The 26,511-nt window shown below is 45.8% G+C and overlaps 1 protein-coding gene across 1 annotated transcript; it reads right to left on the minus strand.

The window, feature by feature from the left end:
* Window positions 1-10,979: 10,979 nt before the first annotated feature.
* Bcdin3d (BCDIN3 domain containing RNA methyltransferase) lies at window positions 10,980-16,600 on the minus strand. Its single transcript, XM_057791246.1, has 2 exons — window positions 16,335-16,600; window positions 10,980-13,192 (listed from the first exon to the last, which is right to left on the minus strand). The coding sequence occupies exons 1-2, from the start codon at window positions 16,560-16,562 to the stop codon at window positions 12,596-12,598; spliced, it is 825 nt and encodes a 274-aa protein (XP_057647229.1). The 5' UTR covers window positions 16,563-16,600; the 3' UTR covers window positions 10,980-12,595.
* Window positions 16,601-26,511: the final 9,911 nt, after the last annotated feature.

Here is a 26,511-nt window from a genome sequence, read left to right on the forward strand (position 1 = left end):
AGCAAGGTTTAGACAGGACAAGAGAGTGGCAAAAAGCTATTACCGGCCTGGGATAGCAAGCGAATGGGTGGGGAGTGGGGAAAGTTAATGCAAGAAGTTTTGTATGGAAAACAGAATGAACCCATGGATAAAGGAGTTGTTTTGGATTTAAAAACAGAAACAAACAAACAAACAAGGGTCTCACTGCATAACCTAGGATGACTTCAAGCACTCTGTCTCCTGGGTATTAGGACTGCAGGTGTGCCACCATGCCACCATGCCCAGAGGTTACACACATCAGGCAAGCACTCTATCATGGAGCCAAATTCATGGCCTTCCATTCCCTTTTCGTCATATTTCTTGATGCTCGATTATGGCATTTTTGAAATACTACAGGACTGATTAATCCTTGCTCAATCACCCGATGTTGATTGAATAGGGATCAATGGGCTAATCCTGGAGAATAACAAACATGAGACACAGTTCTTCCCGCAACGGGCTGTAAAGTCCAGTAGGAATGATGTGTCTGTTGCATTCCTGTGCCTTGGGATGGGAACCTTAAGTCTGCCAGGCATTTTCTAACTGTTTTTGAATGTTTCCAAGTGACTGAATTTTTGGAAGCAAACAACAACTAGATTTTTAAATATTTATTTATTTATTTATTTATTTATTTATTTATTTATTTATTTATTATGTATACAATATTCTGTCTGTGTGTATGCCTGAAGGCCAGAAGAGGGCACCAGACTTCTTTACAGATGGTTGTGAGCCACCATGTGGTTGCTGGGAATTGAACTCAGGACCTTTGGGAGAGCAGGCAATGCTTTTAACCACTGAGCCATCTCTCCAGCCCCCAACAACTAGATTTTTAAACTTCGCGTGTTCACCCTTATTTAATAAACACAGGCAGAACATTTGCATGTCCTCACCATCCTTACAGGCTCTCACACACCTGATATTGGGCTATCAGATTTTGGCAAACTTTATTCATCCTTAGAGACAAGATGTGAAACTGTAGCAATGTTCCATCATTATTTTCTTTAATGAGGCTTACTAAATTTTGATTCAGTTTTATCAGTTTATTAAAATTTTGAAGTCCCAGAGTTGATTCTCCATTGTTATTATGCATCACCAATTACTTCCTGTCCTTGTTTGTAATAAGACAAGCTAGACTTCTTGGGTGTCTGGTGCTGCGGGCTGCTGCAGGCTGCTGTTTACAAACCCGTGTGATGGTGTAGCATAACTATGTGTATAGTAATGGTGACCTCGGAGAGCCACGCCCTCTCTACTCACGCCAGCATTTCAATTGCACACTCTCGCTGTTTTTCAAGGATTTATTTACTTTTTGAGAATGGGTGTTTTGCCTGCATAGAAATCTGTGCACCAGTTGAGTGCTTGGTGCCCACAGAAGTCAGACGAGGACATCAGCCCCCCCTGGAACTGAATTATGGATGATTGTGAGCCACCTTGTGAGGGCTGAGACTTAACCCTGGTCCTTTGCAAGAAGAAGTACTCATAAGCAGTGAGCTGTCTTCCCATAGTCCTGCTTTAATACTGTGTGGTCAGCCATCAGAGGTTGACACAGTCACCTTACTGTTGTTGCTAAGAGGACCCAGATTTGGAACTCCTGGTATTAAGATGTGGTCAGGTTGCTAACTGGCTTCTTAGAACACCCTTCCCTACCTATTCTTCAAGTTGGATCACTCCAGGACACAGTCTAGATGTTACTACTGCCTAGTAAGAGGAAGACAGGAGCTGGCTAGTGTTTGGTCCGTTTTCTCAATAAGAGTAAGTCATTGCCAATATACTTTGAAATCTCTCACCTGCAAGATATGATGGATCTGCTCACATCCTTGAACTTCTCTTTTTGAGTTGGACCCTGTGATCCAGGCCTGTAGTTGTAGGTACTTGGGAAGATCACAAGTTCAAATCCTGCCTGAGCTACAGAGTGATTTCAAAGGCTAGTCTAGGCAACTAAATGGGACCCCATCTCAAAATAAAAGGTAATTAAAGGGCTGGGATATGGCTCAGTGGTAGAGTACTTCCCTGGTATGTGTGAGGTCCTGGGTTCAGTCCCCCAAATTTTTGCTGAGTCTTTTTTCTATGCTGGGCACCATGCATATAGTGTTAGGCTCAGCAGCAGGGATGACTTTGGGAAAGTGAGCAGTGTGAGACTGTACTGAGTCCTAAGAACGCAGCCGAGCCTTTGCATGCTTCTAAGTGCGGCTGGGGAGAGCTGGCAGGATGATAATTAGATTTGTATGTTGTGTCTTGTTTTTCTTTTTTGAGAAAGGGTCCCACTGTGTATGTATCCTTGGCTGACCTGGAACTCCCTCTGTAGCACAGGCTGGCCTTGAACTCAGAGAAAGCTGTCTATTTCTGCCTCCTGAGTGCTGGGATCAAAGATGTGCCACCAAACCTGGCTTCAGATTTGTATTTTGAGTTTTATCTTTCTTTCTTTCTTTCTTTCTTTCTTTCTTTCTTTCTTTCTTTCTTTCTTTCTTCCTTCCTTCCTTCCTTCCTTCCTTCCTTCCTTCCTTCCTTCCTTTTTTTGACAGGGTTTCTTGTATCTTTGGTACCTGTCTTGGAGCTAGCTCTTATAGACCAGGCTGGCCTCAAATTCACAGAGATCTGCCTGCCTCTGTTTCCCGAGCGCTGGGATTAAAGGTGTGTACCATTATTGCCCAGCTGGTTTGTATTTTGGAAAAGCACTGTGGTCACAGTGTAGACAGAGGTAAGACTGAAGTCAGGGCCACCGGACAGAAAGCATTTATAACAACCGGTGAGAAAAATAAGAAATGATGTGGTCTGGGGTAGGAAACTAAGACAAGTGATGGCTTAAAGTGATGGCACTTCTTTCCGCAGAGGCACATTGATCTCTGGGAGTTCAAGGTCAGCTTGGTCTACAAATGGAGTTTCAGGACAGCCAGGGCTTCATAATAGAGACCATGTCTCAAAACAAAACAAAACAAAACAACAACAACAAAAAACCAAACAAAGAAAATGAAATACATAGCAAGAGTCATTGGACCTTGAGATTGGAAGTGGAAGGAAGCGAGAGGAGGCCGAGACCTTTAAACTGGGTACTTTGCACATAGTAGGACCACAGACTGAAATAAAAGATGCTGGAGAAAGAAGGTTTGGGAGATGACATGCTTACTTCCGAACAGGTTGATACTGAGGTGCTCGGAGGATGTCTACTGGAGATGCTGCTCCACGGATGAGTACTTGCTTCCCAGCTGCTGCTGTTCTTCGGGAGAGGCTACAGACGAGCTACACACGAGCCTCAATCTTTAGGTCAGTACAAGTTTCCGGAAACAGCGTAAGACAAAAGCAGAAGAGAGACTGGGAGAAAGGAGCGTAGCAGGGATTGGGGGAAGACTCGTGTGAAAGGATGAGTAGTCAGAATGCATGTGTTTTATGATATCCAGCATCATGTACAATGAATATATTCCAGCAGGGGGAAGGAAGTTGGAGGGTAGGTCTGGGTAGATGGTTCAGAGGTTAGGAGCACTAGCTGATCTTTTAGAGGACCGGGGTTTGATTCCCAGCAGGAGCCACGTGGAGGCTCACAACTGTCTGTAACCCTAGTTCCAGGGGATCTGACAGTCTCTTCTGGCCCAGCAGGCACCAGGTGGGCATTTAGTGCACAGACACACATGAAGGCCAAACACCTTCATACACATAAAAAATTAAAAAATAGGGGCTAGAGAGATGGCTCAGAGGTTAAGAGCATTGCCTGCTCTTCCAAAGGTCCTGAGTTCAATTCCCAGCAACCACATGGTGGCTCACAGCCATCTGTAATGGGGTCTGGTGCCCTCTTCTGACCTGCAGGCATACACACACAGACAGAATATTGTATACATAATAAATATTTTTTAAAAATTAAAAAATAAAGAATGAGAAGTGATAATGTTGGCTTTGGATAAATAATTTTGAAGCTCAAGAGAGGATATGGACTAAAGAAATCTATGAGTCATTAAAACTGGGGCGCCTGAAGCTACAGGGTAGAGAAAATTATGCAGGAGGCGAGGGGGTAGTGTAACAGAACCCCAAGGAATGCCAGCATTAGACAGGGGTCTCCAGAGGAGGAAGAAAACCAGAGGAATTTCATCACCAGAGTCCAAGCCAGATGTCCAAGGACCAACTAATTTCCAGTGCTTCAGAGGTTGGGTCAGGACAGACATTCCTTGTTGACTTTAGCCACACATCACTGGAGACCGGCAAAACCAGATTTTGAACGGTTGAGAAAGAAAGGCATACATAGTCAGTAATGGAGACAGGAAGTGTTTAAATCTTGCAGGCATCTTGGCTGCGAGAGAAAAAAAAAAACTAGGCCGATATAGAAGAACATGAACGAGGCGATAGGGTATCCGTGAGAGTTGTTTAGTCAGTTTTAGGAAGGCATTGCTTAATATAGAAAATTATTTAAATTTAATCTCTTAAAAGTATATGAGTGCGGGGCCAGGGAGATGGGGCGGTCAGTAAAGTGCCTGCACCACACACGTGAGAACCTCAGTAGACCATCAGCCTCACACAGAAGAGCGTGGGATGGTGGTACACATCTGTAACAGCCGCAATGTGGAGGGATGGACCACTACAGCTGCCGACCAGCCACCTGGTCGACTAGTATCTTCCAGGATCAATGACAGCCTTTGTTTCAAAAAATAGGATGGAGTGACTAAGGAAGACACTTGATGTCAATCTCTTCCACCATAGGTGTGTGCCTGCACGCGCGCACGCACGCGCGCACACACACACACACATACACACACAATGTATGTGTGTACACCCCACATGACTCATACTTACACCACACATACACAGTGCATTCAGGGACTGGGGAAGATCTCTGTCAATGCAGGTATGAAGACCTGGGTGTGGAGTCCCCAACACTCACATAAAAAGTTGACTAAGTGAGGCAGCTTGTGTCTGTAACCCTGCTTCTGGGGCACAGGAAGACCCCTGGGTCTTGCTGGTCAGCTAGTCTAGCTAATCAGTGGGCTCCAGGTTCAGTGAGAAACTCTATCCAAAAAGCTAAAGGCCAGTAAGATGATTTAGCAGATAAATGCCACTGTCCTGCAGGCCTGATGACCTGAGTTTGATCCCAGGAACCACAGTGGAAGGAGAGAGCAACTTCTGAGTTGTCCTTTGACATCTGCATGGCACATATGCATCTGCATTTGCACACACGCTGCATTCACACACACTGCATTCACATACAGATGCTGCATTTACACACACTGTGTTCACACATGCTGCATTCATACACGCTGCATTTACACACGTGCACACACACACTACATTCTCACACACACTGCATTCATACACACATACTGTATGCAATAATAAATTAAAAATAAGGTGAAGTGCTGGGCGGTGGTGGCGCACGCCTTTAATCCCAGCACTCGGAAGGCAGAGGCAGGTGGATCTCTGTGAGTTCGAGACCAGCCTGGTCTACAAGAGCTAGTTCCAGGACAGGCTCCAAAACCACAGAGAAACTCTGTCTCAAAAATCCAAAAAAAAAAAAAAAAAAACAAAAAAACAAAAAAAAAAACCAGAGACCACTTGGTGTGGTCTCTGATACTCTAAAAACAGTTGTAAAGCATGTACTCACTCTCTTGCTTCCAGCTGCCGCTCCCGGCTGCTAGATTCTGTTTCTGTTAGCTGAGAGGACTGTTATCTAGGACAGTGATCTGTAAGTTTTCCCCTTAAATAAATAACCCTAAAAAAATAAATAGGGGCTGGAGAGATGGCTCAGTGGTTAAGAGCATTGCCTGCCCTTCCAAAAGTTCTGAGTTCAATTCCCAGCAACCACATGGTGGCTCACAACCATCTGTAATGAGGTCTGGTGCCCTCTTCTGGCCTGCAGACATACATACAGATAGACTATTGTATACATAATAAATAAATAAATATTTAAAAAAAATAACCCTTTTATTATTCATGATTCTGAATCTGTGTGGGATTGCTTTGTGACTTCCTTCATCAAGCCTGGTCTACAAGAGCTAGTTCCAGGACAGGCTCCAAAGCTACAGAGAAACCTTGTCTCGAAAAACAAAATAAATAAATAAGGTGAAGCAATTGAAGAAGACATCCAACATCAGCTTCTGACTTTGTGTGCATATATACACACACACAGTAAAAATGAGTGCATATACTTTAAAACAAAAACACTTGCAATCTTTTGGTTATATTTTCCATCTCCAGCAATGAGCCATTTTCTCCTTTCCTTGATTCTTTAAGATGACTAAACCTGTTTATATGGGTGTTTTGATTTTTTTTACTACCTTGAATGTATATATTCTTTTCAATTTTTTCTTACATTTATTTGTTTATTGTCATGGAGGACTATAGTGATATTTTGTTTGTGATCTAACAAATAAAGCTTGCCTGAAGATCAAAATGCAGAGCTAAGTCACTAGTTAGCAATAGAGGCCAGGCAGTGGTGGCACACACTTTTAATCCCAGGACTCTGTGAGTTCAAGGCACCCTGAGCTACATGATTGAATCTCTAAAAGAGAAACACAAAGGTGATACCAGCACTCAGGATCCCATGCCTTTAATCCCAACACTAAGGAGGTGGAGAGAGGGTTGATATGGCTGGGCAGAGAGAGGAATATAGGGCAGAGGGAACGGGAGCTAAAGGTAATCTGTGGATTCAGTCTGAGCAGGCAATCTGAGGTTTCCTAGAAACAGAAGTCTGAGGATTTGTAGAGTCAGGATTGCTCCTTCAGTCTAAGGAGTCAATAAAGGTAAAAGGTCTTTCTAGTGGCTGGCTGCTCTGCTTCTCTGATCTCTCAGCTTTCACCCCTTAACATCTTCTGAGTTTTTATTATTAAGAACAATTAGAATTCATGCTACAGAAGACACATGCCATTGTGCATGTGTGGTCATTGGGACAACTTCCAGAAGTTAGTTGTCTCTTGTTGGTTCTGGGGCTGACTCAGGTTGTCAGGCTTGGTGGCAAGTGCCTTTACCTGCTAAGTTCTTGTCTGCCCTGGTTTGTTTGTTTGTTTTTGACATTGAATCTTGTTTTGTAGCTCGGTGGCCTAGCCTTGGACTCACTGCCCTGCCTCTTGAGTGTTAGATTACCAGTGAGAGCTGGTAGTCTTGTGTTGTCTACCCAGCTTGGTATTTTGGAACAGGATCTTACTATGTAGTCTTGGTTGGCCTGGAACTCTATATAGACCAGGCTAGCGTCAAACTCACTGAAATCTACCAGCCTTTGCTTCCCATGTACGTGGACACTAGTTGTTGCAACCTTGTTATTTTTAATTTAAAAATGTGTGTCCATGTGTGAGTGTAGGCCTGCAGACACCGTGCCATGGCAGTGCATGTGGAGGTCAGAGGACAAATTTAAGGAGTTCCTTCTGGACTTCCACTCTGTTGAGACAGGATAGCTCTTGATTCATCTGCTCCCATCCCACCTTGCTGCCTAAGTCGTGGGAACACATGTAACTTTTCTTACATGGGTCCCAGGGACTGAACTCAGTAGTTGGGCTTGCACGGCTCGTGCTTTCTACAGCTGAGCCATCTCTCCCACCCTCATCTTGGTTTTTAAGACAGGGTCCCGTTATCTAAGCAGAGCTCGCCAGGTGGACTAGGTCGGCCGGCCAACAAGCCTCAGGGATCTCCAGGTCTCTTCTTCTCCATCACCGAGATTACAAGTGTGTCATCACTGACTTTTTTAGGGGGTTCTGAGGATCAAACTCAGGTCCTCCTACCTTGCATAGCAAGCAGTTTACTGAGCTGTCTCCCAGGTGGATATTTTCCCTTTACTATTCCATGGTTTGCTTTCAGTATTCCAATATTGCATTGCTCTATGCCGACACCTGCCTGTCACCAGCCCATCCTGTCCTTGCTCTGGCCACAGGGTCCCTTACGTCAGGTTCACAGGGACTGCTCCTGGCATCGTTCCACACCCTCTCACTGACAGCTGTCTCTCTTCCGTGTCTCCTGTGCCCACCGCAGCTATAGACGCCCTTCCCTGAAGCTCCACACTCACATTAGCTGCTGTTGGCGTCTTCTGGTCAACTTGAATTTGTAAAACAGGCTGAATTTAACCTTGGAAGTCCAGGGCTGTTTAGTCTATCCCGCAGCAGCTAAGGGCATGACAGGCGATGGAAGGACCTGGACATGGAACCTCCTCATTTGCCACAAAAGTACGTGAACTAGCCACATGCTAATACGCATCTGAAATATGGCTGACCCAAATGGAGATGAACTTCATAGGTATTTAAATGCCAGAACTGGAAGCATCAGTGTAAGGGATGGTTGGTGGGTCTCACTCTGCTAACTGAATGGAAACACTCTGTAGATATTTGATTACATATCTAAATTTGTTTGTGTTCATTTTTCAAGACACAGTTTCTCTGTGTAACAGCCCTGGCTGGCCTCGAACTCACAGAGATCAGCCTGCCTCTGCCTCTCGAATGCTAGGATTAAAGGCGTGTGCCACCATCACCCAGTTTGATTACATATGTATAACTTTTTTTGGATACGGGATCTTTGTCACATAGTGTAAATCGGCCTGGAGCTCTCTTCTCAAACTCAGCCCAAGTGCTGCGCTGGAGTGCCCCCACACCCAGCTCGTCTTTTTTAAAGTGCTGAGGTTTATTCAGCTCATTCTCTATTCACGTCTGTCCCGAGGCCTGAATGGGCTCAGCCGACTTGGTGCTGTGCCTCAGCCACACTGGTTTGATATAAAGATGATCTTTCTCAGGGAAAAGGCATTTTCATGGTCTTCACAGCTCAGAGGCGATTAAGCAGCCATTGTTTGCATGGCCTCATCTTTATGAGCACTAATTACACATGTTCTTCTAGAAGTGCAGCGGTTCCTCTGACTGATCAAGCAACTACTTGTCCTGTAGCGTGTCCCTAGTGAGCAGGCAGCCCGCACCTGCAGGCGTTCGTGGCTGACATGTGCTCACTGTGACTGTGGAGATGGGGCCCCTCCATATCCTTTGGCCGCTGAGCTCGTTCTCAGCCATCAAGTTGTTTGGAACAGCTGGGCATGGTGGCGGCGCACACCTTTATTCCCAGCAGATGTAGGCCGATCTCTGTAGGCTGGAGGCCAGCCTGGTCTAGAGTGAGTTCTAGGACAGCCAGGGCTGCAAAACCAAGAATGAAACAAGTTATTTGGGCCAGGTTCTGAGGCCTTCAAAACCAGTCCCACAGAAAGAAGATCCTGTGTTTGTGCCGTTCATTGCTGTGACAAGTCACAAGTTTAGTGGCTTGAAACATGCTTATTCTAGAAATCTCAGATTAAGGTCTCAGCAGGCCGTGTGCCTTCTAGGGAATCAAGGAAGTCTGTACCCCCTTGCCGCTCTGACTTCTGGAAGCTACCTGCATCCTTTGGCTTGTGGTCCTTCCTCAGTGCCACCCAGTTGGCTGTGGTTAAATCTCTGCCTTCCTCTTAAAGGGGAGCCCAGTTAACTTCCCTAGGTTAGGGTCCCTAATCACACCAGCAAAGCCCCTTGCGCGCTCTAACACTCACGGGCTCCCAGGACAGTACATGGACATGCTGGGATCTAGTGTGACCCGACACAGTGACAGAATTCTTTGTACTGTCCTGATGATGGGTGACAGAGTGTGCCCAGCAGAGCCGCATAGTACAGTTAAGATATAGAGAGAAGGCTGGGCTGTGGTGGCACACGCCTTTAATACCAGCACTCAGGAGGCAGAGGTAGGAGGATCTCTTGAGTTTGAGGCCGGCCTGGTCTACAAGAGCTAGTTCCAGGACAGCTAGGACTGTTACATAGAGAAACCCTGTCTCAAAAAAAAAAAGATATACAGAGGAGGAAACTTAGCTCTGTCTCCAACTGCGACCATTCTGAGACCACCCCAACCTAGCTTTGTTTCTGTTCTTCCATTCCCACTTCTTCACCATTTAAAACGTTCAGTGGCCTTCAATCAGAGCTCCTCATTTTACACTTCCTTCTCCTGAAAAACAAGTAAGAGTCACATTTTCTGCCGTTTTCCCTGTAAGCCTCTGTTCCAACAAGCATAATTGTAGGCTGCAGCATTTGACGGAGTGGAGCGACGTCACAAAGTAACAGCACCTTATTTTTGCTTAATACTTTATTCCAAAAAACTCCTTCTGATCCTTAGCTCTCCTGGGTTCGGGAAAAGGAGAGCGCTATTTCGGATGTGTGGGTATGTGTGAAGTCAGGGCCCAGGACCCGGATCCTGCCTTCAAAAGGCAGGTGCTGCCGCACGGGTGCAGTGAGTGGGGTAGACTACGGGCTGGACTGCACCTATTTCAACGCGGGGAGCAGACAGAAGGAGCCAACTGGAGTCTCTCCTGTGTGCAATAAATGAGCGCCACAATGGGATTAGGTTGGAATAGGATTAGTTTGCTTTTGGGATCTTTTGAATCTGAGATGCCTAATAACTACTTCGGGGGATTATGATTACAAAACAGGACAGCATTAGTCTGGAGCCCTGGGGGTGGAGCTGCCATCGGGGTAAGTTAAAGCAACAGGAACGGAAGGCCTGTCAGCAGAAGGCTAGAGAGAATCCCAAGCCGACAGTGTTCTTTCACTTGTACCAGATCAAAGTGCCTGCTAAGAGCAGAACCTTCACTGCGAATGTACTTAATGCCACAGAACTGTATGCTCTCCAGCACAGGGCTGGAGAGATGGCTCGGTGGTTAACAGCACTGGCTGCTCTTCCAGAGGACTCAGGAGGGCACATCCACACACCATCTGTTAACTCCAGTTCCAGGGGATCCACTTCCCTCTTCTGGTGGTTTTGGGCACTGCATGCACATGGTGCACAGACATACATGCAGACCAAACAAAATACACATACCATAAATAAATTAAAATGGCTATCATGACAAATATTGTCACATAAATTTTGCTGCAATAAAGAAATACAAGGCCAGGCATGACAATGTAAGCCTTTTTGTTGTTGTTTTTTCTTCTTTTTTTTTATTATTTATTTATTATGTATTATGTATTATTTATTATTTATTTATTATTATTTATGCTCATTCCTTCCATGTATGCCTGCAGGCCAGAAGAGGGCACCAGACCCCATTACAGATGGTTGTGAGCCATTATGTGGTTGCTGGGAATTGAACTCAGGACCTTTGGAAGAGCAGACAATGCTCTTAACCTCTGAGCCATCTCTCCAGCCCCTGTTGTTGTTTTTTCGAGACAGGGTTTTTCTGGAGCTTTGGAGCCTGTCCTGGAATTAGCTCTTGTAGACCAGGCTGGCCTTGAACTCACAGATATCCGCCTGCCTCTGCTGGGATTAAAGGTTTACATCGCTGCCAGGTGGTGGTTCAAGGCCAGACTGGTCAATGTAACAATCTCCAATACAACCAAGACTACATAGAGATGCCTTTGATCAAAAAACAAAACAAAGCAAAAATTAAAACAAAATCAAACCAGGCTGGGATGGACTCAGTGGCAGAGTCTTGCCAGTGGGTACAAGGTCCCATGTTCGATCTGGTCCTGAAAACTAAAGAGAGACAGCAAAGGAAGAGGAAGAGAAAGCAAGATTGCTGAGCTGTATTGTAGAACCAAATCACAAATCACTACCTATCTTAGGGTTCATAATTAAATTCTTTTTGTTGTTTTTTTGTGGGGGATGAGGAAAAGGCTAGGGATCAAACCTTACAGGTACTGAGTAAACAGTCTACAATTAGGCTTTACCGAGCCCTAAACAGCTGTTATTATCACACTGGTTTTTTTTGAAGACAGGAGGGACTCATATAGGCCAGGCTGGTCTTAAAGCTGTCCTTGAACTCCTGATCCTCCAGCCCCTGCCTGTCAAGTGCTAGCATCTGCCACTCTAGCCAGCTTCTAAGTATTTTTTAAAATGTTAGTTAGTGTGTCTTTCAGTGCATAACTATACTGTGAGGCTTGGCCTCCTCTAGAAAGATGAAATGCTTTCCCTACTGACCACTTCCTATAGCCAGTCCAGGGCTGCTCACTGCAGATTTCATCATGAGGCTCTGTTTCAAGGCAGCCAAGCAAGTCCAGAAAAGGCTGAAGATCCAGGTTGGATTTAAGGAGTTCAAAGTGGCAGTATGCAGCTCCGGAGATGGCTCAACAGTGAAGAGCACTGACTACCCTTCCAGAGGACCCACGTTCAATTCCCAGCACTCACAGACCAGACACTCTCACACAGACATACATGCAGGCAAAATGCCAATGCACATAAAATAAAAATAAGTAAATAGAAGAGATGACACAGTCTATTAACCCGGTCTGACTTTTATAAACACCCGCAGAGCTGGTGGTGTAGCTTGGGGGTAGAATATTTCACTAGCACATACAAGACCCTAACTTTGGTCCCCAGCAAACAAGACAGCTTACAAAGGCAGTTTCACTCCCCAGGCCAATCTCCATCCAGACGCCTAGTTCACCGCTCTCTGAATTCATTCCCCTCAGGGGCTATCCAAACATCGGGAACACAGACACTAATTCTTTCAGTTACTTGCTTCAGACACTTAGCCAAAAGTTCCTGCCAGGTCTGGAGGCTCGATTGCTCCAGGATGTGAACACGATTCTCAGTATGAAAGCGTCACATTGTGTCCCTGGTGCTCTTCCTGTTTGCCCTCCTATTCAGAATTCCGATTTCTTCCTTTCTGTCTCTTTTGTCAGCGGTTCAGGGGTTGATGAGTCTCCACAGTGTGCTTTGCCCTGAAGAGCAGAAGGCTTCGGTCCCAGCTGGTGTTACCGAAGCGGCGCACTAATTCCATTGCATGGTCCTGCGTCAGGATTCGCACGATCTGACTGGCCATATCACCTCGGATGGTGAGAGAGCTGAAGTGATCAAAGTTATGGAGTCCCAGCTTTCGGAGGCGCCTTGCAGCGGCCCGGTAACACTTCCAGGGCTGTGGCTCCACAAGGAGGTAGCGACAGAGAGAGGAGAGATGGGCCAGGAACTCCCACAGACCACGGTCCCCATGGTTCAGATGAATCCACATGGTTACCGACATGCAGAAGACAATGTCAAAAACAGAACGTCCAAACTGGCTTAAGAAAGAACTCAAGGGAACCTTCCGGTTCCTTTGATCCATGATGTCCAGGGTGATAAAGGTCAGAGCATCGGGAAAAGGGCATGCTTTTTCGGCTCGCTCCACAAGGACTGGATCTATATCACAGCAGAGGAGGCGGAGGTCTCTGGAGGCACCTGAGCAGGGCTCCCCATCACGCAGGGAAAGGAAATGTTTGCACAGAGCCACACTCAGCTCCTAGAGGAATCCAAAAGAGTCTTGTCATTGCAGCTCTCAAACACTGAGCCGAAAAGAAATCTCTCATCCTTTGAGACTGCCACTTAGCTCTTACTGTACCGACGTGAGGCTCTTAACGTAATAATCTAAAGAGGCTATGGTTTTTCATGAGCAGACTCTCAGCACCCTCCAGAGGCTGATGGCTGTAATGCACCTGCCCTAGATCCTACATTATAATTTTTTTTGTGTGTCACTCTTAAGTGGTTCATGCTGACCTCAAACTCATTATGTAGCTGAGGATGGTCTCGAACTCCTGCTCCTCCTGAGTACTGGATTACATGTGTGCACCATGCCTGGCCACCTATATCCTGACACTTGTGTAGTTGGAAGTTATAGCCCAAATGACGTGACAAAGGTAGCCAAGAGCCCACGGCAGATGCATTTTCTTTTTCTGGGTGTCTCATATCCAAAGGCAAGGGATTCACAAGTGTGAGTGGGGTCCCTTCTCTGGAAGGTGGGGACTACAGTAAGCATGACCCTGTGAAAACTTGGTTCTTAGATGGAGCTGGCAAGGTCCGGATTCTAGCAATCCAGCCTTCGTTCCTACTGTCAGAGCTTTCGCCACCTCAAGTCATCGTGAATGTTTCTAGCTGTGTCTCATGACATGACTCTTACCATCTTAGCAGACTTCTGACTCAAACGAGACACCAGCTCATTCCTCTGAAACTATTATAGTTATGGAGGCACTGTAACTAATTCAAACATCTTGTCTTATATAGTTTCTCCACGGTGTTCCCTAGTCTTTTCATGCAGGAGAAGAACATGCACAGAGGAAACCACACAGATGGCCACTAACGAGGCAAGTAAGAAGAACGCCATTAAGACGGAATAATAGCTGGTGGTGGCGCACGCCTTTAGTCCCAGCACCCAGGAGGCAGAGGCAGGTAGATCCCTGAGTTTGGGCCAGCCTGGTCTACATAGCTAGTTCCAGGACAGCCAGGGCTACACAGAGAAACCCTGTCTCAAAAAACCAAAGAGGAGAAAAAAAAGAAAGAATATTAGTAACATTGTAAAGTTGAGGATCTTGGCTTAATTCACCAAAATAGAGTATGTTCACCTCTACTACTGACTGAATTTTCAATTCAGTGCTGCTGACTAGAAAGTCAAGCCACAATGAAAATACACAAGTTTTCCTTTTCTGTTTTTTTGCAAACAAGTCCTACTATGTAGATCAGGCTGTCTCCAACTGTGGCTCTCCTGCTCCAGTCTCTCAAGTGCTGGTATTATAGACATGTACCGACACAGCGGACATGCAGGCTTCCTTTAAAAAAATCCAAAGTGGGAAAACTAAACTATATTAATTGGGGACAGGAAAGGAGTAAGACAGAAACAAAAGCAAATAATAGGCTAGTTGTTCCCTGTGGTGAAGAAGGGCTTTTATAAATAGGAAACGGCACATAAAGAACCTCTGGGGTAGACAATGCTTTATTTATTTTTTTTACTCTGACAGTGGCCATAAAGGTTGCCTTATAATCATAAAGTACAGACATGTTTGTGTACTATTATGAGGGTATAGAATAATTAACAAAAAAACTCTGTATTTTAAAAATTATGGCTCGAGGAAGACTTAAGCTACACTGAGTTCCTTTTTCCACACTAGACTTTCTTGACTTTTAAAAATTTACTTTTATTTATGTGTGTGTATGCATGTGTGCAAGTACCCGGAGAGGCTGGAGGAGAACACTGGGTCCTCTGGAAGAGCGGCAAGCACCTGGTCCTTGCTGTACCTCTAGCAAGTGCTCTGAAGGTGCTTCCTCTGGCCTTCCTACCTTTAACGGTACCCAAGTCATCTACGGAGTCATCTTAAAACACAGATGCTGACTTAGCAGACTCGGGAAATGTCAAGAGCCTGCACTTTATATAAACATCAAAGAAGTCATGCTAACGCAGCTCAGAGTCACACCTGAATTCAGGCACGAGAACCCACACTGCGCTGCTAAGCCTGCCTCCTTCTTCCAGTCTGACCCTGTGTGTTTGGTTTACACGTATCCAGGGCAGTGTAGTTACACGGTGAGACCCTAGGTAAAATTAAAAAATAAACCGTATTTGGGAACAAATGCTTTAGCCCATCGCTGCTGTGCCCCTTCTATTGTGTTTTTATGTAGGATGTTTTCAACTTTAAAATCTTCAGTGGTTTCCGGGTTCCTTTCAGGAAGTCTTTTTCTGTTTTCCCACATTCTAATGAAGCTGGCAAGGGACACAAAGCCCATCTGCTTATATCCGAAGCTACTCAGCTGAGCCCTCACGGTCTTCAACCATCTACCAACGTTTCTTTCTCTCTTTTTTTATTGTTTTTGGAAACAGGGTCTCATTTAGCCCAGGCTAGCCTCACTGGCCAGGATCCCACCCTTATCTTTTGAGTGCTAGCATCACACCCCGCGCCACCCGAGTCTCTTCTGCCACTCTGGAGTGATGGGCATTGGGTCCTAACTTTGGAAACATTTGCAGTCATGGGGTAAAACTGCCTGCTCCATTAAGACATCCCGTGGTTTCAAAGAGGTGAGATTGGCATTTCCTTGTTTTGCATGTGGTTTCGACTATAATCATTACACGCCTTAGAACACTTTGCGGTGGGCAGGCTGGTTAAGGCCTCCCTCCCCTGGCGGAAGGATCTGTTTTCTTTCTTGATCCTCTCTACTGTTCACTGTTGCACTCTGTCAGCACAAGTTTAAATAAATACGTACCTGGCTCCAGGTCTGGCCTGCACTGGATATCTGGAGCCTTACGTTTCAGACATGATTCTGTCTCCCTGGCTCTTTTCTTCTAGGGACCAATGTTCCCAGATGTGGGCCCCGGTTCTCCAGCCAGGAGGCCAGCAAAGAAGGAGAGGAGGCAAGCGCCGGAAATCCAGATAAGCCGGTCCTCCTCCCCCACGGTCCGGCGGGAATTTGGAATGAATTTGGGGATTACTCAAAATTCCTAACTCGGTGGCGGGGGGGGGGGGGGCAGCGGGAGAGCTGGGAAGTGCACGTGTCTGTCAACGCTAAACTTTAAAAGCCCGCGTCGGGCAAGTTCTGATGCCACGCCCAGGTCAGAACCACAGGGGACCATGAGGCGGCAACTGCTTGGCTCCCAGCGCTCCGAACCCTCCCGTGTCACTCACCCCGGAGTTACACCCCACGTCGAGCCCTAGGATCGGCCTCCTCTCGGGACCCTCGGGAGGGAAGAGCTGTCGAAGAAGCTCCCGGGGTAGAAGGCGGAGCCTTTGCTCGGGAGGGTGGAAGCGAGAATAATGAGGGAAATTTCCGAACGGGGCGGCTCCGGGTTTCAGAGCTCCCGGATTCTCAGTCTCCACAGCCTCTTCTGCTGCCAACTTCTCAGCCGCCGCCATCAGCCTCGGTCCCTCGGTCCGGGCGGAACCGGAAGCCCGGAACCTGCGGCGGGTGCGGGCGTGCGCCAGTGCGCGTGCGCTTAGGGGAGAGGTCAGGAGGATGGCGGGCCGAGGTAGGGGAGAAAGACCCCAGAGTGCAGGCAGTTGGGGCTTGCGGTAGCCTACTGAAGGCCGGGATCATCCCTTCTTACTTAATGGACTTGCCAAAATTGAGGCCAACTGACCAAAACAAGAAGTTTTTGGGGTCTTGGAAATCAAGTGGTCCAATTCCCTTTTGTTTCACATGCACAAAGCAAGACCCAAAGGAGAGTTATCAGTTGTCTGGGGCAGGGTGGGAAGTGTGTGTTTGGCTTGTGACGGGAGTCACCTGGTGAGCCTGTGATGCAGGAACTTGAACCTGGTTTAGTAAAAGGTAGCTGGGAGCTGTAGATCACTGCAGTGCCAGGAGACCTGGTGGCCTTTCCTAAGGGACAGGCAGACATAACAACTGTAGACTGTCCTCCGAAAGATGACCTTGCAGCACTGATATATCTCAGCCTTGAATCTCCTATACTTTCCGTAAACGCTGATGCAGAGATGGTCGATAGATTTTTGTAGGATGAAAACTGCCGGATGCAAAACAGTACCCACACAGTATCCATCTAGGGGAAAATAAAGTGGGCGGGAGAAAGGAGTTACGCTAAAGAGCTGTGATGACATGGAGTTAGACAAAAAGTGAGTGGAGGGCTGTAGACACGGTTCAGTCAGCAAATGCTTGCTATGTAAGCATGTGGACCTGGGTTCAGATCCCTAACACCCACATACTAAGCTGCTATTGGTGCATGCCTGTAATCCCAGAGCTGGAAACGCAGAGACTAATGGATCCCTGGGGTTTGCGGGCTAGCCAGACTAGCCGACTTGGTAAACTCCAGTTCACTGAGAGATTCTGTCTCAAAAGATAAGGTGGGTGATCACAGAAAACGCCTCTGGCCTCCACACACATGTACACACACGTAAGAAACAGTGATACTTCAGAAGCTTTAAATGTGGTCTAAACCAGAGGTTAGGGATGGGGAAGGCTGGCGAGGGGAGAGACTGAAGAGTCGTCGATCTTAGTCACTGCTCTGTTGCTGTGGAGAGACACATGACCACGGCAACTCTTATATTAAGCAAAAAGCATTTAATTAGACACTTGCTACAGTTTAGAGGGTTAGTCTATTATCTTCATGGTGGAGGTATGCAGGCAGACACGGCAACCGTAGCTGAGGGCCACATCCTGATCCACAGGCAAAGAGAGAAACCTCTAAGCCCACCCCCAGTGACACACTTTCTCCAACAAGGCCACACCTAATCCTTCTAACTCTTTCAAAGAGCTCCCCTCCCTGGTGATTAAGCTTTCAAATATATGAGCCCATGGGGGATGTTCTTATTCAAACCACCCCAAAGCCTAAGCAACAAGTTCAAGTTAGAAGTGAGGATAGCCCAGCATATCAGACAGAGTCAACCATTGGAGCTGTGTTCTGTCTGACCAGTCTGTCTTAAGGAGACCTTCCACTCTATTAGGCCAATGATTTGCTAAACTTCTAAGAGATGTCTACAGAAGTGCCAACAGGATTCAAATACGTCTCTAGGGACACTCCACCCGTATCCCCACCCCTGGGAACAAATATGTTTTCTTTTGTTTTTGTTTTACTTTTTTGTTATTATTTATTTATTTATTTATTTATTTATTTATTTATTTATGACAGGGCTTCCCTGTGTAACAGCTCTGGTTGTCCTGGATTTTGCTCTGTAGACCAGACTGGCCTTGGACTCGCAGAGATTCACCTATCTCTGCCTTCCAAGTGCTGGGATTAAAGGCATGTGCCACCACTGCCTGACTGCGTGTTTTTGTTTAAAAAAAAATTTTTTTGACCAAGTCTCATGGTGTAGTCTAGGTTGGTCTTGAACTTGTTATATAGCAGAGGCTGACCTTGAACTCCTGATCCTCCTGCTTCCACCTCCCATGATGCTAGGGTTATAATAGGCCACCGCGTGCAGCTGAGGTCCTATTATTTTTCTTCCCAGTTTTTACTTTCTACTTCCATCTCTGCCTGGTTTCCTATTTCACTCTTTTAAGACTCAAAGACACAAAGTAATGACCAAGCGTCACAGCGGAATTGAAGTACAGTGCAGTATTTTGCACCACTTCCAGAAAAATTTAGGGAGAAAGCCAACAGTGTTCTCTCTGTCCTAGACAGGAGTGGTTTGATTATTTGGGGCAGGGTCTTGTTCTATCTTTCAGTCAGGCCTGAGCTCACTCTGCACTCTGTTGCCCGTTCTAGCTCTGAGCAACCCATCCTGTGCTGGACAGGTTTTTGGTAAACTGAGTTAGCCCTGTTCTGTCACTACATGTCACTGTCACAAACTCTTAACCCTCAGTTCTTCAGGTGCCCGAGTCACCTTCCCTACACACTTTTTTTTGTGTCTTCAAGCACTTGGTGGAGGTGCTGGCTGGTCTTTGTTTTTGTCAGTAAGGATTTAATTTCACTAGGAGGTGGGCACATCTTCGCGTTCTCAGAGTATTGTTGGGCAGGAGATGAATGCGTATCAGGCAAGAGGGTGAAGGGCAGGGCTGTAGATAGGCTTTTCTTTCCAGCTGCCAGTTCTCAAAGAACTCACACAGAGTTGTATAAGTTAACTCGATTTGGGAAATAACCAGGCCAGAGTAAAGATAAACAATTATATTTTTACTTATTATAAGGGGAAACTCATGCCACAAGAATGGGAAGTCCAAGTCCTGCTGTATCCCGCAGGAATCACCCAGAGAGAGCGAGCACCTGGTCCATCCCAGTTTTTCTTCCTGGGTTCCAGGTAGCCACAGCTTAACTAGGTTCCACTTCTTAAAGATGATTGGTTAACAAAGCTTCCCCCATCACAGAGTCTTGATATGAATTATAAATGCTCAGCCAATAGCTCAGGCTAACTCTTATTTCTTTTTTTCTTTTCTTTCTTTTTTTTTTTTTAGATTTTATTTATTAAGTATACAGTATTCTGCCAGAAGAGGGCACCAGATCCCATTATAGATGGTTGTGAATCACCATGTGGTTGCTGGGAATTGAACTCAGAACCTCTGGAAGAGCAGCCAGTGCTCTTAACTACTGAGCCATCTCTCCAGCCCCATGGCAACCCTTATAAAGGAAAACATTTAATTGGGACTGATTTACAGTTCAGAGGTTTGGTCCATTGTCACCATAGTGGGAAGCATGGTGGCATGCAGACAGACATGGTGCTGGAGAAAGAGTTGAGAGTTCTATATCTTGATCCACAGGCAGCAGCAGGAAGAGACAGTGACACACTGGACCTGGCTTGAGCTTCTGAGACCTCAAAGCCTACCCCCAGTGACACACTTCCTCCAACAAAGCCACATCTACTCCAACAAGGCCACACCTCCCAACAGTGCCAGTTCCTATGAGCCTATGGGCCGTTTTCACTCAAACTACCACAATCCCTTACTAAACCTGGAGCTCGCCAACTGCCTACACCAACTGCCTACGCCAACTGCCTACCGAGATCTCAGGATCCCTCTGTTGCTACCTCCCAGTGGCATGCAAGTATGTGTTACACAGCTAGCTTCTCTGTGGGCACTGGGGATCCAAACTCAGGTCCTCATGCTTGCGCAGCAGGGACTTTACCACAGGCAACCCCAGACCTGGCATCTCTTTAATATTAAGTATTGTTTGAAAAAGAGGAAAGAGATTAGAAAGATAATTCAGCCTTTTAGCATAATGGGTCAAATTTCTTTTCATGTTTGAGTTTTTCAAAGTTTCTAGTACTAGGAACATAACTCTGTTGGTAGAGCTGATGGCATGCACAAGGTCCTGGGTTCAAGTCTCACTAGGGATTCTTACAATCCTAGTACCCTAGTGATGGAGGAAGGTCATTGGCTAATAAAGAAACTGCCTTGGCCCATTTGATTGGCCAGCCTTTAGGTGGGTGGAGTAAACAGAACAGAATACTGGGAAGAAGGGAAGTGAGCGGAGATGCCATGCAGCTGCTCCCCAGGGCAGATGCGATGAAGATCCGACCCAGGATGGACATAGGCTAGAATCTTCCCGGTAAGTGCACCTTGGGGTGCTACACACATTATTAGAAATGGGCTAGTCCAGGTGCGAGAGGTAGCCGAGAAGAGGCTAGATATAATGGGCCAAGCAGTGTTTAAAAGAATACAGTTTGTGTGTTGTTATTTTGGGGCATAAGCTAGCCAGGCGACCAGGAGCTGGGGCGGCAGGAACACAGCCCGCAGCTCCCACTACACCCTAGCAGAAGGGAAGAGGGATCAAAAGTTCATGCTCATCCTTGGCTTCATAGTGAATTTGAGTCCAGCCTGGGCTACAAGAGACTCTGTCTCAAAAAAAAAAAATCTCTTTTAGGGCTGGAGATGCAGTCCCTTGGTAGCACATGCTCATCTAGTGAGCACAAAGCCCTGGGTTCCGTCCCCAGCACTCCAGAAAACCAAGTGTGATGGTGCACACTTATCATCCCAGAACTCAGGAGGACATGACTCATGTCTGCACAGTGATCTCAAGGCCAGCCTGGTTAGGAGGCCTTGTCTCAAACAGACGAGTTTTGAGCTGGAGAGAAGGCTCAGCAGTTAAAGCCCTTGCCCTTACAGAGGACCTGGATTCAATCTCCATCATCCACATGGTGGCTCACACGCATTCAGTTCCAGAAACTCTGGTGACAGGGATCCAATGACTTCTTCTAACCTGTGGTTCACATACATATGTGCATGCAAAACACTCACAAGTATAAAATAAATAGATCTAAAAATGTAATTAAATTTTCTTTTAGTCTATAACTTCTTTTTAAAACAAATATTTACATTGCGATTTTAGTTTTATATACCTACGTGTATGTCTGTGCAGCATGCAGTCTCTGGAGGCCAGAGAGAGTGTTGGATGCCCTGGAGTGGCACCCATGGAGTTACAGACAGTTGTGAGCTGCCTGCTGGGGCACTGGGAACTGAGCCCAGGTCCTCTGCAGGAGCTGCACCGTCTCTGCAGGAGCTGCACCGTCTCTGTAGTCCTCCGTCTCTGCATCCTCTGTCTCTGCAGTCCTCCGTCTCTGCAGTCCTCCGTCTCAGCAGTCCTCTGTCTCTGCAGGAGCTGCATCGTCTCTGCAATCCTCCGTCTCTGCAGTCCTCCGTCTCTGCAGTCCTCCCTCTCAGCAGTCCTCCCTCTCTGCAGGAGTTGCGCCGTCTCAGCAGTTCTCCGTCTCTACAATCCTCCATCTCGTTTGCACTGAGAGAAGTATTTTGTGCCAAGTCATAAAACATTTGAACATAGGAATTCTTCAAAACTGAAAAAGATTTTATTTTTAAAGTGTGTGTATATGGAATTGGGGACAGTTTGTGTCAGAGGGGGCAGGAAGAGGGTACTAGATCTCCTGGAGTCAGAGTTAGAGTTGGTTATAAGCTACCTGACATGAGTACTGGGAACTGAGCTTGGGTTCTCTGTAGGAACAGTATATTTTCTTAACCATTTAGCCATTTCTCCAGCTCCTGATTTTTTTTATTGCACTTTTTAAAAACCACATGTGCCATGATGCACATGTGGAGGTCAGAGGACAATTTCTGGGAATGGTTTTCTCTGTCCAGATTTGGTAGTGAGTTCCTTTACTCGCTGAACCCTTGCTAGCCCTAAACATAGAAATTCTGATAAGTTATATTTTGCATAATTTCCATAAAAAAGGAAAAGTATGAACCAGATGTGGTGATAAACTTGAAGACCGAAGTGGGAAGGTTAAAACTTGGAGGCCAGCCGGGGATGTATGAATATATAGCAAGCTATAACAAGACATTATCTCAAAAACAGTGAGAGCTGGGTATATAGCTCATTGTGCTTGCGCAGCTAGCCAGCACAGGCCCTGGGTGTTCGATTCTCAGCATGTATGCACGTATGCACACACACACGCACACACACACCACAGTGCTTAAATAAGTATATGTGCTGTATTATTGAGTATACTGCCAACAGGGTAAAATTAGTTTCACTGATGCCAGTATGGAATGGAATTTTCTGCTGACAATTCTGCAAGGCTGATGATTGGAAGATTTTTCCTCAGTGATGGAGGTGGGTCTTGTATTGATCTGTTGCTTTTATTGGTTAATTAATAGAGAGACTGCCTGGGCCCATTTGGTGGGCCAGCCCTTAGGTGGGTGGAGTGGACAGAGCAGAGTGCTGGGAGAGAGAGGCCGGGTCGGTGAGTCGCCATGTTTTCCACTCCAGACAGACGCAGGTTAAGATCTCTCCTGGTAAGCCAGCTTTGCATTGGTGTGGATTTAAAGGTCAATTTTGTTATATGTGTATACATATTTCTAATCTTGATTAAGGTATTGTGATTGTGTAGTTCATTTAAAAATGTAATGTATATAGGTTGTTAATGGATAATCATCGATAATTATCAAACTTTTAGTCATATTAGTTAAATTTTCTAGATGTGCATAGATATATTTCAGTTAAATAGGCATTTTTCATATCTTTCAAAGACTACAAAATATGGCATTTAATGTTTTAATAACTTAGGACTTTTCATGACAATGAGACACTCTGCTCCTGGCGACACCAATCTACTTCAAAAAAAAAATGGGCATCAAAGAGGCTCCTTAAGGAGTTTGATAGCCATTTGGGCAAGAAACTGCTCTTGCCTGGACTGTTACATAAACTAAACACAAAAAACCCTCAGAGAGAGGACTACTAAACTTGCCTAAAGGTGAGATGGTCTTTCGGGGTTCCTGACTCATAAAAGAGTCTGTGAGACATTCTACAGGACACAGCAAAAAGTGACTAAACTGTCTTTAAAATTTCCTGCTTCATGAAAGAGTCTGCTGGATACTATGGGCCTGAAGGCCAAAGACGGATGCCCCAATGGTACAAAAAAACTTTGGGTGACTGTCCAGGCAGCAAGATGCCTCTGTCATTTCTAGAGTTTTCTTCTTGTTTACTTAGGTAATATTATATCCTTCTGGAGTCTTTAATAGAGTTAAAAAATGGTTAGTAATAGTTATAGTTTTCCTTAGTTATAATAAAAGATAAAATAGATATAAATATTGTAACTGTAATTCTTGCTTAATAACTGTTTTGCTATATGTGATCTTACTGTGTTAAAGTAAAAGCCTTTCTTTTTTGTTTAAACAGAAAAAGGGGAAATGATGGAAGTGGGTCTTGTATTGATCTGTTGCTTTCATTGGTTAATTAATAGAGAGACTGCCTGGGCCCATTTGGTGGGCCAGCCCTTAGGTGGGTGGAGTGGACAGAGCAGAGTGCTGGGAGAGAGAGGCCGGGTCGGTGAGTCGCCATGTTTCTCCCACTCCAGACAGATGCAGGTTAAGATCTCTCCTGGTAAGCCAGCTTGTGGTGCTACACAGAATATTAAAAATGGGCTAGATCAATATGTAAGAGCTAGCCAATAAGAGGCTGGAACTAATGGGCCAGGCAGTGATTAAAAGAATACAGTTTCCGTGTAATTATTTTGGGTAAAGCCATGCGGGCGGCCGGGTGCCGGGGACGCAGCCCCGCCGCTCCTATTACAACACCTCAGACTAGATTCTGGCTTCGTGTCTATTAAAACCTTGATTCTTCTCCACTCCCACAGACTTCCAGTCCTAGGTGCTGTTGGACATGTTTAATGCCCTGACTTGACCTAGATGTGTCCACACGGGCCACAACCCCAGGTGATTTGCATGCTGGGTGATTGTGAGGACAGCTGTCAAATGTTCATACATGTGCAGTGAGGAGTAGCTGTCACTGTAGTAAGAGCCCAGATGGAGGGCATTTCCGACTCAGCTGACCTGTGCTGGATGCCAAAAACGCTCATGGCCACTGCTGTGCCATCCAGCACAGGGAAAAATGCGAGCAAGGGGAAATAAGTTGCCTTAGCCAACTGCAATAAAATAGCTAAGTTTTTGACATCTTACAAACCCTAATGACTTTTGGACCATTGCTACTAAGCTCTTGGAGAATTCTCAAGCTATAAAGACCAGGAAGCTTGAGCTCAAACAACTAGCTACACAGGAAGCCTGTGTTCGCCCTTCAAGGGTCATGCACTGAGTATCGCTTACATGAAGAGGTACCATTCTGTTGTGCTGTGTTGGTGGCAATATGAGTTAGTACCACCATGATGAAGAACAGTATGGAGGCTCCCAAGAAAGTTAAAAACAGGGCCAATGAGATGACCCAGCAGGTGTTAAGGCGCTTGCCTCCAAGCCTAAAGGCCTTGGTCTGATCCCTGAACCATAGGTGGTGTAGGAAGAGAGAACTAACTCCCACAAGCTGTCTTACACACACACACACACTGTGGCACACACACACGATAAGTAAATAAAAATGTAATATTTGAAAAGTTAAAAATAGAATTCTCAGTCTGGTGTGGTGGCTCATACCTTTAATTCCAGCACTAGGGAGACAGAGGCAGGAGGATCTCTGAGTTCCAGTTCAGCCATGGCCACATAGTAAAATCCACTCTCAAAATAAATAAATAATAAAATTCTCAGTCAGGTGAGGTGCTACATAAATATAATTCCAACACTCAGAAGGCTGAGGAGGCAAGATGACGGCTGTGAGTCTGAGGCTAGCCTGGGCAAGCAAGCAAGACCCTGTCACAAACAAATGGGAAACAGAATTTCCGTATCTCATATGTATGGAGTTTCAGTCCATTTTCATCACGGGGGGGAAGCATGGTGGCAGGCAGGCAGGCATGATGCTGGAGAAGTAGCTGAGAGCATTCCATCTCGATTCATAAGCATTAGAGAGAGACCTGGGCCTGGCGTGAGCCTTTTAACCCTCAGAGACACACCTTCTCTAAGGCCACAACAAGACCACACCTCCTCCATCAAGGCCACAGTACACTTCCTAATCCTCCCAAACAGTACTCATCTGGGGACCAAGCATTCAAACATAAGACTGTGGGGGCTATTTTCAAATCCTCTCAATAAATAGTACTTGAACAATTAGATATCAGTAGGCACACACAGAAGAGGAGACAGAATTTCAACCTAAATCTCCTAAAATTAAAAAAAAAACATTGAAATCAAGGATGATGGCACATGCTTGTCATCCCAGTGCGGGGGAGGCAGAGACAGAAGGGTCCTGGGCCTGCTGGCCAGCTAGACCAGCCTAAGGAGGGATGTGGAGGTCCGAGTGAGAGACCTTGTTTCAAACTACAAGATGATGGTAGACGTGAAGGCCCATGCCTTTAATCCCAGGCCTGGGGAGGCAGGTGGAGAAGGATCTCCATGAGTTCAAGGCTAGTCTTGTCTCCATAGCGAGTTCCAGGCCAGCTGGGGTCCTGAGGAATAACACTTGAAATTGACCTCTGACCTCCACACTTGTGCATACATATTCATGTGTACCTACACATGCATACACACGAACACACACAGATACATATTGATTACGTGATCAAGAATATAAGTTAAAGCCAGGCAGTGGTGGCACACGCGTTTAATCCCAGTGCTTGGGAGGCAGAGGCAGGCGGATCTCTGAGTTCGAAGCCAGCCTGGTCTACAGAGTGAGTTCCAGGACAGGCACCAAAGCTACACAGAGAAACCCTGTCATGAAAAACAAATAAACAAACAAAAGTGTAATATGTAAAACCGAACATGATTCACAAAGTAAAAAATCAGGTCAGCCACGGTGTGGTGTGTAAGCCTTTAATCCTAGTGTGTTGGAGACAGAAGCAGGTGGATCTCTGAGTTCAAGGCCAGCCTGGTCTAGAGAGTGAGGCCCTGTCTAAAAACAGAAGAAAAATCAGTGAATGACAATTTTAATTTGAGGAAAGCTCTGTTAAGTGGATAAGTAGATGGACTGCAACCAGGGAAAAGACATCTGCAAGCCACATACCTCAAAAAGGTTTGCACCTAAAGCATAAACTTTTTAAAACTCTATGCAAAAATCTTCAATAAAATCAACTAAAATATGCAAAAGTTTGG

The sequence above is a fragment of the Chionomys nivalis genome, chromosome 17 (assembly GCF_950005125.1).
Source record: "Chionomys nivalis chromosome 17, mChiNiv1.1, whole genome shotgun sequence".
Taxonomy (NCBI): Eukaryota; Metazoa; Chordata; class Mammalia; order Rodentia; family Cricetidae; genus Chionomys; species Chionomys nivalis.

Coding starts and splice junctions, on each gene's coding strand:
- Bcdin3d (XM_057791246.1), bottom strand. CDS start 16,562: ATGGCGGCGGCTGAGAAGTTGGCAGCAGAAGAGGCTGTGGAGACTGAG. Junction 13,193..16,334: donor ACGTGGGGTGTAACTCCGGG/GTGAGTGACACG, acceptor GGATTCCTCTAG/GAGCTGAGTGTGGCTCTGTG.